This window comes from Thermobia domestica, chromosome 11 (assembly GCF_964235325.1).
Source record: "Thermobia domestica chromosome 11, izTheDome1.hap1.1, whole genome shotgun sequence".
Classification (NCBI taxonomy): domain Eukaryota; kingdom Metazoa; phylum Arthropoda; class Insecta; order Zygentoma; family Lepismatidae; genus Thermobia; species Thermobia domestica.
Genome location: NC_137464.1, coordinates 77195196 through 77211282, shown reverse-complemented (window position 1 = coordinate 77211282; position 16087 = coordinate 77195196). Strand labels below are relative to the sequence as shown.

Below are 16087 nucleotides of genomic sequence, written 5' to 3'. Positions count from 1 at the left end.
AATAACATAAACAATAGTCCCAAAAAAAAAAGTAACTAACTCGGGCACGTCAGAATATTCGCGAGAATATAGGGACGCATTGAGACTAGCAAAAAACGTGGTGTTATTATTACTCAAAGGGCCGTACGATGGAGGCTTTAACGTTAATGTTAATGGCACCAATGAGCACTTACTTGCTCTAATGGTTAACCTCACTTTTGAGATGATTCTTAGAAGTGGGCGTGTTGGCATGCAGTTGGAGTACTAACGATTTGCGTCACTATCGAACACTAACGTAGCACTAGCGACGTTTAAAGTCGAAATTGGAGTCTGACATAAGTGGCTTGTCAACTTCACGGACATTATATTTTCCTTGAATGCGAGAATTTTGCGCCCTACCACAAAAATAGGAAAAAATGCACTCGCAATATATTTGCACTGGAATGTTTGCGCCCTACCCCAAAAAGAGGGGAAAATGCGCCGGCTATATATTTGCACTGGGATGTTAGCGCCCTACAATTCAACTTATTATTGTATTGTGTAAAGTAACTTCCACTCGCACTTGAACTAGGCTTGCCTCTCATCGTCTCAGTGAGTTACTCCATCCGTTATAATATTCCGAACAAATGAAAAAAAAATACAATTTTAGTTCACTAAAGGGCAATCCATACAAATACAATTTTTCATTATACTACAAAATTTACAATAAACGTATAAATGACTGATATATAATTATTTATTAATATAATCAAAGAGTATAATTTAATCTACAAAAGGCTGTTTGGCTCTACCCAGATATCTCTGTTCACAATCCTTGAGAGTTGTTTGGCTTTTCAGGACACAAAATATAGAAAAGAAAATGTAAAGTGAATGTAAAATCAGTTCAGTAATATTATCAAGAAAACTATGTACAGTGTGTTTACTTGCTGGAATTACACTTCAAACACACAATTGCGTTCAGTCGTTCTTTCAGGAAAAATGTTCCGGGGGGCACATTTAGTATTCCGGAGGGGGGTCACTGCTGGTACTATTCTATTTATTATTATATTATAGACGTATTATTTTGGTCTCCTCCGAGGGGGCACTCTGAGAGCTCTGGGGAGGCCAGTGTTCCCCCAAAATCATCTCTGGAAGAAGCAGTGATTGCGTTGATCCGTTGTGTTCTTTTGGCTTATATTGAAGTTTATTCTCCCCTTATATAGCCACAATGAAAATAAATCACAAATGGCATGGTTGTGGGGGGAGGATTGTTTATGCTGTAATGTCAGCCCCTCCGAGGAAATGCGTAAGCTCCAATAGGTTCTTTTATTTCGCAGGTCTCAAACTTCCCGGTGGAGGTACATCGCAGGCGCAATTTTCCCTGTTCTTGAGGTAGGGCGCAAATTTCCCAGACGCAAAATTCTCGACACCGTTCGAATGACCTCGGAAGACTATATCTTTTTCAATACTTTTTTATAATTTTTTACTCGAGATTTCTTCATATCTTCTTATTAAAATACTTACTAATATATCCTCATTTTATTGTCCTAACCAATCAATATGGGTATGTTGTCAGTAAAATATTTAGATTGATCGAGCCTCTGGTGTGTAACCACAGTATCATGCCTCCATTAGAAATCTTGGCTAAACGAATCAATATATGTTGCCAATAAAATAGTTTAGAATGATTGAGCCCCTGGTAAATAACCATAGTATTTCGTGACAGACCCCCCCCCCTTCCTATTACCATATTCTAGCTACGTGCCTGACTCAGCTAAATCTCTACATTCTTTACCAAGCACACATTTTCTAAAGCGGAAAATGCTCTCTAAATACCTAAGCTCATTATTTTCAGCAGATGCACAAACTGGGTAACATGCTATCTACATGAATGTTATATATGTCGATTACTGGAAACCGCTTCTCGCTATCTATTACCATATTTACTATATAATGATTAACGTTAAAACCGGAAATGGTTGATTTGTATCGCTTCCGGTTTGAATATTACATTCATCAGGGAACTCGATTCTTAACTATTGACTCTGTACATCATGGCCAAAATTGATTGGTAATCCATCAGATAGTTCTTGAGACTGTTTGTTTCACTGACGGACAGAATGAATATATGGCTATAGAGTTTTGATAAACTAAATTCGTTAATGAGTGATGATGGAACAAATATAAGAAAGGGAACCAAGAGTACCACCCGGAAAATTTTCGAACACAAAATTAGCCATCGAAAACCCACATCCTGGGTTAGAATACCATAGATGAAAACTCTACCACTGAGTCATCAATCACCCGCTTATTAGTTTTGTTAACTATTATATTAATATAAATTAATGAATGCCTGCTTATGTTAATTATTGAACAATTACATTGTATACTTCGTAAAGTCAATTTGTATTTACTGTACATACAGTGAGCGCAGAAAGTGTTCGTACACCTATGCTATTGAAACGAAAATGCCTGCGAAAAAGAAACAGAAAATTTAAGAAGTGTAATAACACACACAATATGAATAATGAAAACTAAGCTTTATGAATATATCAATAAAGAACCACAAAGACAAGTTTAATGGTCAGAAAGTAAATAAATTCCGTAGAAAATATATAGAGTAGACGCAAAAAGTGATCGTACACCTGACGTACGAATACGAAACAAAGATACCACAACTGGGGTTCACTAGTATTCACCTGAGTATACACCTCTGTATAGCATGACGAGTAACAGAATGAGTTTAGTTGTGAATAGGAGTGAAAAAACTGCACGGTGGGCTGTCGAAATGGGAAGCAACCGAACAGAAACAAATGAGGAGACAAGAAAAGTAATTATTAAAGTGCATAAGAAGGGTAAGTCTTTGAGAAAGATAGCAAACCTCAGGGGCAGATCCAGAGGGGGGCGATCGGGGCCATCGCCCCCCCCCCCCACATGAGGAAACTTTCTTATTTTATATATAAATAAACCCATCCATAACAAGTTTGGAGCTCTTAAAAGTAGCAGTATTACTGCCGACCGCCCCTTCCCCAGAAGTCCGTCCTGGATCCGCCCCTGTATAGAGTAGCCACAATCGAGTATTTTCCGCTGTATGTTTGGAGTCGTTGTCTTGCTGAACAATAAATTGTTTTCAAGAACCATCTTCTGCCCACTAGTATGGAGATATTCCTTTAATATGTTAATATACACTTTGTAGATCATCACTCCATCGATAAGGTGGAGACGACCCACTCCTGAGGCACTCATACAACCCCAGACGAGCACGGACCCTCCTCCGTGTCTTACTTTAGAGACGAGATTTTGAGGATTCATCTCTGTATTCACCTTGCGCCATACCATACGCCTCCCATTGGACTCGATAAAATTAAATTTATTTTCGTCCGAAAATATGACCCTATTCCAGAAAGAAGCCTGATCCCTTATCTTTATACTCTTTTTCAAACTTTAGTCTCTTTATACGATTTGTCTTGTTCACCCAGAACATTTTCCTGGCTATCCGACCATGATACCCTGCAAATATTCCGCACTGTACTGGCTGATACTTTAACACCGCGTGTTTCCAGATCCGTTGCCAATTGCACAGCACTACTTTTTGGAACCTTTTTTCTTTCCCTAATAATGTAACGTTTAACTTGTTCACTCAACACTCTTGGTCTTCGAGTTCTTTTTTTATTATTTTTTTTATGGTTTCGCACAGTGATAGAAACATTATACATCGCAATTATTGTTTGTACTGTTGAACAAGGCCTGTCTGCAAGGTTTGCCAGGGGCGGATCCAGGACGGACTTCTGGGGGGGGGCGGTCGGCGGTAATACTGCTACTTTTAAGAGCTCCAAACTTGTTATGGATGGGTTTATTTATGTATAAAATAAGAGTTTCCTCTTGTGGGGGGGGGGGCGATTGCCCCCTCTGGACCCGCCCCTGACTCTATAATACCTTGAAACAGCTTCGCACACCTCCCCAATCCCCAGACATGAACCCCATAGAACATCTATGATCTGTTCTGGAGACAAGAATCAGAAGGCACAGCTTGTCTACTAAAGAAGGCCTAAGAAAAGCTATTCAAGAAGAATGGGACATAATCAGTCCCGAAGCTACAGAACTACGAACTACTACAGGTGAAATCAATGCCACGAAGATTACAGACAATCATTAACGCACAGGGTAATCCCACAAAATATTAAATAACGTAATATACTTTATAAGCATTAATTCAAGCATAAGTGTACGGTGACTTTTTGCGTTTACAAAAAAGGAATTCTCTCTTTTCTTCTGAACAAAACAGTGATTGTGTTTGTTTGGCCTTTCTCTTGTATATAGAAATAAAATGTATGAATGTGTAGTCTTAATTCTGGTTATATATATATTTTTCCACCTCCCGTTCTCATGCTAGCTGTTTTCAATATAAACTATGCACGGTGTACGAACACTTTCTGCGCTCACTGTAGGTATGTTGACAATAAGCGAATGTTATTAGAATATTTGTTGAGATTTATTTTCCTTCACTGCCTTTCGCCTGATTAAAAAGTAGTTTGCAGTGCTTTGGAGCAGCTGCAGGTGGGAACGCGATAATGTTTGAGACATACCGGCGACTTTTTTGTGTGTGAAAATAAGATCTTTCTCATAAAGTAGTAAATAACTGCAGTAGCAATTGTCTACGTAAATGATAAAGACATATCCAACTACAAGAAATTAATACAGTATATATAGCCTATTCATTATTGTGTTTCTCTTTTAACAACTACTAGCTAAGGATGGCCAATTCCAGAATTTTTACTTTCCGGAATCCGGAAAGTAAAATCGGAAAAATTCCGGATCTCGGAAAAATTCCGGATTTTTTCTGAATTCCGGAATTTTTCCGAATTCCGGATTTTTTCCGAATGTCGGAATTTTTCCGAAATCCGGAATTTTTCCGAATGTCGGAATTTTTCCGAAATCCGGAATTTTTCCGAATTCCGGAATTTTTCCGAAATCCGGAATTTTTCTGAATTCCGGAATTTTTCCGAATTCCGGAATTTTTCTAAATTCCGGATTTTTTCCGAATGTCGGAATTTTTCCGAAATCCGGAATTTTTCCGAAATCCGGAATTTTTCCGAAATCCGGAATTTTTCCGAATTCCGGAATTTTTCCGAATTCCGGAATTTTTCTGAATTCCGGAATTTTTCCGAATTCCGGAATTTTTCCGAATTCCGGAAAGTAAATTTTCCGATTCCGGAAAACAAAATTTCCGGAATCCGGATTCCGGAAAATTTTGGCCATCCCTAATATATATATATATATATATATATATATGAATATTTTATAGTAAGACTATTCATGGCTTTGGATTAATTGTTTTAACAAAAGAGACACTGACCAAAGCTTAAAACTTTACTTTATTTTAAATTATAATTTGTAGAAGGATATGCTAGATATCCGAAACAGTTACAAATTATAATTTAAAATAAAGTAAAGTTTTAAGCTTTGGTCAGTGTCTCTTTTGTTAAAAGAATATTTTATATATATATAGTGGCGGATCCAAGGGGGGGCTATAGCTCCCCCCTTGACGCTCAGGTTTACACTGGATAAAATGGGCTTCAATCCTGCTTTACACTGGATAAAACGGCAAACTATGGTTTAGCCCCTCCCTTGATCATATCCTGGATCCCCACTGTATATATATATATATATATATATATATATATATATATATAATGTAAATGTATATTTCAGCATTATAATTTCAACTCGAAATAGTTTAGTTTTGGAAAGCTTAGAAAAAATAATTAAGCATTCTTGAAAAGGAGTAAAACAGAATTCAATATCTACAAATTTCAGAATTATTTTTTCAAATTAAAATGTAGCAACATTCAATCCTGAGGTTATTTAAACTAATTACTCGTATCAAATTATCATTAACACTTACATTTTGTACTATGAAAGAAGCACATCCATATATGGATACAGGTTTACAGAAGTCATAACCAAGTTTTTTATAAAACTCTTGCTGATCGTGGGTTGACAAGTACACAGTTTTGATTCCACTGCTGCAAAACACAAAGGTTTCCATGTGAAAATCAGCGAAAAAACACATAAAAGAATTTTTTTAATGTAAAAAGTGATATACGACATTATCAAACAAAAAATAAAAATATTTCCCTAGAAGAAATACCGAAGAAAGAAAGAAAAAAAATCAGACTATGGAACTCATGAAATGTCTCCTCAAGTGTTGAAACCGCAGTGAGTGTAACAAATAGGTTGATATCGTTAAAATTAACATCAAAACTTGAATCAAAGAAACAAATTCAGACTTCTGAAAATATCTGAATGAAAATAAACAACAGATTTAACATCTCAAATTGCTTCTCATATCTGAATTACAATACAAAGATTAATCTTTTAAGAGTTGTTTATTCAATGAAATGTAATGGCGTGGGAGATCCGGCTTCGATTTCTGGCGGGTGTTCATGTGGTTTGGATTCCACGTTAATCACTAGGTTCACGTCTCATATAGCCTCGCTGCTGAAAGGGACGCTAAACTAAAATCAATTCAACTCAATTCAATGAAATGTAACTCTGATTTCAGAACATTCCGCAGTTTTCCTTAAACGCTAAAAAAAATGAAATAATAAAGTCAACGAAGGAACTGAAGGAACGAAAATATTGGATCAAGACGGAAGAACCTCGAGACAACCCAAAGACATCAAAACCATCGAAAACTCGCGTTGTTTGGGATGTGATCACGGATCCTTTACACCACGCTCTACCACTGAGCCATATTTGTTAAAAGAGCAACACATTTCACATGAAGTTACATAAAACTTGACACTATTGGTTACGAAGTCAGTGCTATACATGCATAGTTCTATTTATTACTTGTATTTGATTATTTTATAATTTTGACCTGGCAAACCTATTGCTAATTTGTAATGTATGTGTAATAATAATAATAATAATAATAATAATAATAATAATAATAATAATAATAATAATAATAATAATAATAATAAAAACACGTTAGAACAAAATCGGTGCTATTCTAAATCATGTTGTGCAAGGTATTTCTATATTTATAATTTCTCTATCGTTCGGTTCATTACGACATTATAGTTTGAGCTTTCTAAACGTTCACAAATAATCACTTTAATGCTTTCCACGTTCACTTACAATTGAGTTAACTCTCCAAAAACAAACTTGACAATTGCACTTAATTATATACTAGTCATTTCCAACTAGTTGCTCGTGCCGGCTGTCACAGTTTGCTGCTTGGATTCTCAGTAAACCCCACACCAGAGCAAGATGACGATACCAAATCTAGCGACAGGCAAACAAAGCGTAGTTGTTGGATTTGCAGACACGGTAATCCTGAATTCATAATCACTGAACACTGTCGAATACTTTTTCCTATTCCATTCTACCTACCTCGTTCCCTCCCCTCAGCCTATTCTCTTTCTCCTAACTCTTCATCTTGAATGCCCGCTCCCGCCCGTATGACTGATTTATACGAATCGATATCAGATGATCCAGCATAACGTGTGACATCTTTTCTGTACTCTTTGAAATCACGAAAAAGATATTTTACCATTTCGGATTTTCATTACCTACGAACTGAGGAATTTAAAAAAGATTAACAAAAACCCACCCAAATATTAATGTTATCTTGTCTTACCTTTTAACGTATTTTTCAGTTTCCTCCATTAGGAATCGGCCAAGTCCTCGTCCTCGCCACGCTGGATGTATCACAACTGTAAATGGAACAACAGTAAGTTCAGTATCGGTTATATAACAGTAAAGAACAACTTCATTATCAAATAAAAGTGAAAGAATTGCAGAAGTCTTGTGAGCAATGATTTGAAATACTTTTTAAATGCTGTACTAGAAAGCTACAAAATTAGGTATAAGTTGTGTACAAAAGTTATTGCGCACAATTTAATGTGTACGTATAAATCAATCATAGAAGTCAATGCAAACATGTATTTCTTAAAAACCTTGTCTAATTAACATTAAAAGTTGTCTCGTCCTATTTTTACGAACATTCTACGTTCCTTCTCTAAGAGCACTTACGCAGAAACTCAACGCATGGTTGAGTAGTTGAGTATTATTTACTTTCTATTTTACACACAAAGCATTTAAAAACTGGGACAAAAACACTACTAGAATTCCTGGTCAGGTTGAAATGTTACACAGTTTAAAATAAAAAGTAAGAATATTTCCTGAAAAAATGTCTGATTAAAGAAAATCTTTAAGTTTTACGTACCACGATTATGCCGGTTAGGCTAAAGCAGACGGCGATGATGAGAAATAAATGAAATGGTGGAATCAAAAAAGTGGGAGAAAACGGGAGAACCCCGTACGGTATAATATCTGATTAAAGAATAGGATGAATCAAATGTTTTATTGACACGTTATTGGATTAAAACACCTACTGTTTTCAAATACAAGGGTCACTTCAAAAGTTGCGCAATGCGAACAACGTGTAAGTCTCTTCTCCCTAAAGCAACAAAAACTAGAGAACTGAAACCGGGACATTCGTTTATTTTTATTTACAGTGCTACTGAAGTTCAAAACGGATAATCAGAAAAATTGTGCAACTAAATACGAATGTCTATTAGAAGCGGCGAGGCGAGACAATTAGATATGGAGAAAAGCGATTTCGATCCGAATGCAGAATCGATTTTCTTACTGTCGAATCAAGTACGGAGTCGATTCTCAAAAATGCCTGATTCTGCCCATCCACGGTGATAAAAGTAGCTCATTAAATATAACCTTTAAATAACTTAGTTATTAGATATTTACTAACAATGAGCACATGCAAAAGAATATATTTCTTAAAATCACGACGGCATCTAACGGTCCCAAACGAATCGGTCGGGGCACATGGACAGTCAACTCTATTCCGGTAACGATACCGAAAAACTGGAACGTATGGCAATCCTAGTTTGTCAATTTCTTTTATAAATGTTAAAAGTAATTGCCATCAGCAAATCTCTCTTTCCGCAGGTAAAAACTCGGTATTGCTATTAGCGGGAAATGTTATTGAAAAATTGCATTATTGCGATTCCAATTTCGTTCTCTGAATGAAACAACTGTCCTTTCAAATGTTTTTAAGGTTTACAATACAATTACAAATCGCGCGTGCCAAATTAGGTTCTGGATGGTCAATCATTCTGCTAAGATCAGCCTATAATATAAAAACTATGCTCTTTGATTTGTGGTGTGAAACTAAAAAAACAGACTAGAGTTTTCAGGGATGCAAGAACTTTTCATAAACTTACTTTTCAATCTTATAGGCTAATAGCTGCGAATAGACCAATGCTAGAGAACATAGAGTACATGACTCTTTTCACTGTTCTCTGTTTTTTTCAGTCATTGGTGTTCGGTCACTTTTATGGATACATACACTGCTTTCTTGACAAGTTGGACAATCATAAAATGGTATGTAGGTCTCATCTCAGTAACAATCTTCGAACAAATCTGATGACCACTTCGGTTCAAGATGCCTACAAGCTTCACATACAATTATCAATTATGTCTCACTGATTTTTGAAAATCTGATAGTTGATGGGGTATCTCGGCTGCATTAGTCGCGAAACTATCGTAAAATTGATACACTAACAAGAATCCAATACCTAAGGACTTCTATTATCGCATAAGTCTTCGATCTCTAGAAACCAAGTATTGCACAGCAGTCATTGCCAAGCGTTATTTTTCTTCACTCAGCTTTATATTCAAAAAACTGACGGCCCGCAATGAAATTCATTGTACTAGTGTCGTACACGCTGGGGGCGTGGAGCGCATGGCTTCGATTCAGCACAAACTTCTGGCCTAAGGGGTACTTAGTTCGATTCTAGGCATTGAGTTTCTGATACACAACATAGTGTATGTGGATTTTGTCGGGGTTCTCTCGTTCCCTCCAAGTTTCTCAGTTCATGATCATTTCATAATCATTCACTTTCTTTATCGTTAGGACATAACCGTCTACGTACAATTAAAACAAAGGGAAACAAAGAAAGAAAAAAAAAAAGGAGGAATGACATCCCCGAAAGCTATCTCAATCTCTCACGACAGGTTTTTTGTCGCTTTCGAACCAAAAAATATAAAATGGAAGACGACTGTTTAAATGTTTCTCCTGGCAATTCCATTCCAACACTGAAAAGTACTAACAGTTGGATAACAAATAATGTATGGCAATAATGGTGACCAAAGAATGCTGATTCAAGTGACGTGATTTACTTGATCTGATGAAGTAAATTATTTTAAAGTTTAAAAGTCTAAAGAAAATTAATTTCTTTCTTAAAGAAGTTAAGCCGTACATAAAAGGGAAAGCATTCCGGGATTTAATACCATTTTTTGAATGTCTAGTATATAAATTTCGTCAAGGAATCATCGTTAAGTTTTACAAGTGTTCAAACAAATCTCGTCGTATAATTATCGTTAAATTTTACACTTATTTAGTAGTAATATACGCTGTATCCCTACGATATTAAGCATAAATGATATGATCATTATAAAAGCCATCTACCAGTTAATTTAGTAGTACAAAGTTTTCCTTGGGTCCAGGATCGCAGATTTAATCTCAGCTCATATGAGCTTCCTGCTTGACGAATACAATGTATTGGGTTTCCCATTTTACTACTGTTTTGTAATTATTTCGTCATCATTTAGTTGTTTTCATCGTCTCCCTTAACCTTAAAACACACAGTATAAGTGTAAATTGTAACAACAAATTGGTGCGTATTATTAAATTAAATTTGATCCTTAATGGGTAAAAATAAGCAATCGTAAAAGAATTTATAAAAATAATACCTCTGTAAAAAGTACGAAAAGGAGGAAATTTATTTCATTTTATTTACTTATTTTGGTGGCGTAAAATGAAGAAATGAAAATAAGACTAAAAAGCATTTAGCGCTTCTCTTAACGTTAAGGGCAGATTTTTTTTCTGAATATCAAGGACTGGTTCGCTCTAATCCATTATAATTAGTTGTGCCCAATTCATGTAATCTTATTTCCATTTTAACCCACCAATATATAAAGGGTGTAACTTAATTAATGGGACAAACATCGGGACGTGATTTCTGACACAAAGACAAGAAAAAAAGGTCTATAAACATACAGCATATTGGATATATTGGTAGAGTTAACGAGGGCCGAAGGCGTGGGAACACACGAAGTTCGAAGCTGTAGATATCGAAAACCAATAAGCATACAGATGGCGGTCTTGAAAGTCTAGAGATGGTGCTGATGTTCAAGACGTTACAGTCCAGGAGTGCGGTCACTCTGCTACAAGTGTTGAATACGGCAAGTGACAGTGCTCGGCTAAAACATGGTGCGTTATTCAAACCGCGAATAGGGCGACATGCTATTCACGTACAGTCGTACAGATGGCAATGGGCATGAAGCAGCACGACTCTGTCAAGAATGTTTTCCTAACAGACGCCAACCATCATACAAGATGTTTGCAGCAATTTATCGGTGCGTGTGTGAAACATGGACCATACAACCTGCTCATGTGGATGCTGCTCGATCAAGTCTTGTACGAATAAATGTTATGGACGAACGTGTGTTAGAAGCTGTGCACAATCAGCCAAGTATGAGTACGTGGGAACTTAGCCATGAAATGCATATTAGTCACTAACTTTGTGGCGTGCATTACATGAAAATCCCTTGTACCCGTACCACTTGCAAACTACAAGGACTGACAGAAGCGGATTTCCAACCAAGTGAAGCATTCTGCCAGTAGTTTATTCAACAGACCACTACTATCCTTACGTTTCAGGCATTAGTATTGTTCACTGACATGGCCAAGTTTGGACGGGATAGTATCGTCAACATACATACTATCATCATGCTACCCCGAGGACTGAATAGAGCACAATATTTAACCTTCCTATAGGATACGCTGTCCGAATTACTGTAAAATGTTCTCTTAGCGATTCGCCCTAACATGTGGTACTGCATCAAGAGGCTTCCGCGCACTTCAGTGTGAATGTCCGCCGGTGGCTGAAAAGCACCTTCCCAGGACGGATCGGGCATGCTGGTTCAGTGCATTAACTTGCCGTCTTTGGACCTGAATCTTTTTTGTAATCTATGGGGACATATTAACAATGTGGTGTATGCTACTCCTGTTAACGACTTGGAACGGCGTATCCATAACGTCTGTGCAACTGTTCGCCATGATCCAGAGATCTTCGAACAAGTTCGTCAATCCATGATCCAGCGTTGTCATGCATGCATTGCTATCCATGGCGGACACTTTGAACATATCTTGTGATGTGTTTGAAGAACATACGTTTGTCTCTCGGCACGTCGACATCTATTACTTTGAACTTACTGTTTCCACGCTCTCGGTCCTCGCTACATCTGCCAATATGCTATATGTTCATAAGACTTTTTCTGCTTATCCCGGTGTCAGGATACATTAAGTTCGTTACACTCAGTGTATACTCTCATTTACAGTGGATTTTATACACGCAATCTTGAAAAAAATTAAGTTTTTTCATTATTATTATTACTATAATAATAATAATTATTATTATTATTATAAGATGCTTCCAGATTCGGGCTGTTCTTGACTGAATCTTAGGAGGAGATATTGCAGTACGTGCCCTACTGTATAGTTATATTGATTAACAAACCTTGGTTATGCGCTTTATAATCTTCATGACTGACGAAAGAATAATTTCTTTAGCTACACTGTAAGAGGCAATAGTTCCTAATATTTTTCGTTAGAAACGCTACATAAAATCTCGAATCAGCACTGCACCATTCAACCATGTATTGAAGTAATGCTTCATTAACAGACGTTGCCTACGGACGTATGCAATCTATACATTGGTAAATAAAATGAACATCAAACACGACGATGCCCTTCAGGCTAAGGAAGACGGATGATTAAGGCAAGTGACGGATGATGGAATAATTGGTGGAATGAGAAAGTGGGAGAAAACGGGAGTATCCAGAGAAAACCCACGGATACAATGCTGTCCACCACAAACTTACTTGGCCGGGGATCGAACCAGTGACCCCACGCACCAGATATAAGCGCTCTATCACTGAACTACCGTGCTTCCTACATTCATTTTTAATAATAAATAACTTATAATGTTACAGTAACACAATAATATACTAAGAAAATTATGTAAAAATATTCTACTGTCATCGGTTTACGTGTCTGTACAAAATTCAGAGCTCTAGTTAGTATGGAAGCACGTGAAATATAAGCTACATGATTTGACTCTAGCAAATAAAGAAACAGAAAAGTAATCAAATAAAACCTTGCAAAAAAACACTTAACATAAAAAATATCTTGTACTGATAAGACATTATACTTTGATCACTGTTGCTATCACAAAACTTAAATTGTGTATTCATTACCTGATTCCACGAAGCATCCTGTTGGAATGCGTGGTATTCTGGAAACTTTACTGTGTCCGAGAACTAAAGGACTGCCTCCATTTGCATGTACCAGCACAAGGGAAGTAGGAAAATCATCACAAGAAACTTCCAAATTTCTCATTCTGAGAACGAAAGAAAGGAAATATATGAAGAGCATCCATAGGAAATGTCCAGTGCACGACAATGATCGCTGATTGCACGTTTGTTTTCATATTCTTATAATCTTGCAATAATACTGCAAATTACACTAAGTCAGGATTCATTTTATAGGTTTATTATATCACTTTTTTTTAGTTAAAAGAAACTGCTTAGAATTCTTTTAAAAAGTCACTGCAAAAATAAAAGAAATGAAAGAACAAAAACAATGTGGTTTTACAATTACTAATTAATACGATGGTCTGCATACCAACTTGCAGTACAAGAAACTTCTCGTATCTTTCAACATCCAAAAGAGACAAAATCTGTGTACCGTTTCGAGGCACTCCTCATCTCTTCCTCAGTGCATATGAAGAAAACTTGCTGCTACATGAAAGACATAATGTAGGAAACTACTAGTTTGTCGATCCTATAGATTAAATGTGATAAGAAAATATTTCTATGAAATTCTGAATTATTCTATCTTCCTATTTTGTATGTAACGAGAACTCCTTGGTATGTATGAGGTGAGGCCGAAAAGTTTTTACCCTTATCATGATAAACATGAGCTAAGTATCTGCAATTTGGTCCACGGACCCGGGTTTCTCTACTTATTTACTTCATACTGCCTTAATTCTGTGAAGTTGGAGGCAAACCAGTTTCCACCGTATTAATAACTTTCTCAACATCCACAAAACGCCTTCCCCCAAAATCTCTCTTCAAAGCTGGGAAGAGGAAGTAATCGGCTAAAGGATACTAATACGGTTAATACGGTGGGCGGGACAAAGGTTGTTATTGCCGCACAAAAGTGAGTCTGCTAATCTACTTCCGGTACATTGCCCGCTAATAGCAATAAGCCTGGGGCCGCGGTGGCTCAGTGGTAGAGCGTTCACCTCTGGTGCTAGGGGTCTCGGGTTCAAACCCTGCTCCCGCCAAGTGAACTTTGTGGTGGACAAACGCCGTGTGTGTGGGTTTTCTCGGGGTTCTCCCGTTTCCTCCCACTTTCTTCATTCCACCATTTCATTCATTACTCATTATCACCGTCTCCTTTAGCCTAACCGGCATAACCGTGGGACGTAAAACTCAAAATTTCATTTCATTTTTCGGCAATAAGCCTTTCGAGAGCAAACTCTGTCTCTTTCCTTCTCACACATTGTCTGTATAGCATCTCATAACTGTGCAGCAGAAACTGTAATAAATCCCTGTGTTCACAGTTCCTTTTTGTAATTAATCAGTCAAAATCACACCTTTATGGTCCTAAATCATGGACATGACCTTGCCGGATGAATGCTGCACTTTAACCTTTGGGGAGTGAGTGACGAGGTACGTTTCCCAGTTTTATTCACTTCTTTGGTTTTAGAGTATAATAGGTACAGCTAGCATTCATCTAAAACATTAAAATATTTACAAAAGCATCCGTATCCTTGTGATACAGGTTCAAAATGCTTTGTGCCATTGCACAAGTTGCTGTTTTGCAAGGAAAGTGTCAAAAATCGAGGGACCCGCCTTGCTACAACTTTGCTCATATGCAGAATGTCTTGTAATATTGTGTGAACGAATTCCATACTAGTGTTCACCTTCCTAACTAAACAATTAGTAGCCACATATATGTATCTTCAAGCACTAGTTGGTCAACTTTTGTCATCGCGTTTGGATCTGTAGCAGTTGAGGGACGACCTTCTCTTGGGTCAATCATGTAGACTTGTGCGACTATAGCTGCATTCTCTCTTCCAGTGTTTCAGAGTTGCATTCCTCACCATACACAGATGCCATCTCTTATCGTATCGTTTTTGTTGATTTGCCTTCAAGATGGAGAAACATAATCACAGTTCGGTATTCAATTATTTCAACATGTTGCCGCCGTCCAGTTCCCATGCTGTAACATCAACAGAATTTACAAAAACACACACATTAGTGAGATGTGGAAATTTCTATATTTACCATCACATCTTTATATCATGGTGAGAGTAAAAACTTTCTGGCTTCCCCTCGTTTTCTATGTAAGATCACAAGAAGCAAAAATTAAGTTCTTGCGCTATCAATCACTCAGTAAATTGATGTTATTGTAATTACGTCAAGCATGTAAAGTCAAATTACTTAACCATTTAAACAGCGAAGAAGTACTTGCTAAATAGAAACAAAGAACCAACTTGTTACTGTCATGTAGAATTCAACTTTTTCGTATTCTCTTCCAGAACCAGATATTTCACAACAACAGGCAGTTGAAGTAACACATTGCAATGGGTTACATCAAAACGAAATTCTCCTGCAAGAAAACGGAATGCATTGATCAAACTGACTTCAGCCTAGTTTTGGTGATTTTTAAGCTGTAATGAAAGCAACCAAAACTGAGATAAATGACGAAGGCTGTACTAACAATGCTTTGTAAACATGTTGCTTTTGTGACAATACTATCCTATTTTTTGTCCAAGTTTCCTCTGTCCAGATTAACGTGTTTTCATTACACACAAAATCGAAACGGAAGAAAATCTTAATACCAAATTTTAAACTCATCCCATCATTTTAATCTAAAGGACAAACTAAAAAATTTCATACATTATGTATTTTGTGTAGCAGTAAGTATTCTTCAGATACGCCGAGGAAGAGGAGAGTGCTTTTA

At 36.8% G+C, this 16087-nt stretch overlaps 1 protein-coding gene across 5 annotated transcripts in view; it reads right to left on the bottom strand.

The window, feature by feature from the left end:
- Naa80 (N-alpha-acetyltransferase 80) overlaps positions 1 to 16087 on the bottom strand; it is a 42918-nt gene that overhangs the window by 13437 nt on the left and 13394 nt on the right. For all 5 annotated transcript variants that reach the window (XM_081730633.1, XM_081730635.1, XM_081730634.1 and 2 more), the window contains exons 3-5: positions 13312 to 13454; positions 7607 to 7682; positions 5864 to 5984 (exon numbers count right to left, since the gene is read on the bottom strand). In XM_081730633.1, the coding sequence (XP_081586759.1) occupies positions 5864 to 5984; positions 7607 to 7682; positions 13312 to 13454 (340 nt within the window). The remainder of the gene's footprint in view (positions 1 to 5863; positions 5985 to 7606; positions 7683 to 13311; positions 13455 to 16087) is intronic.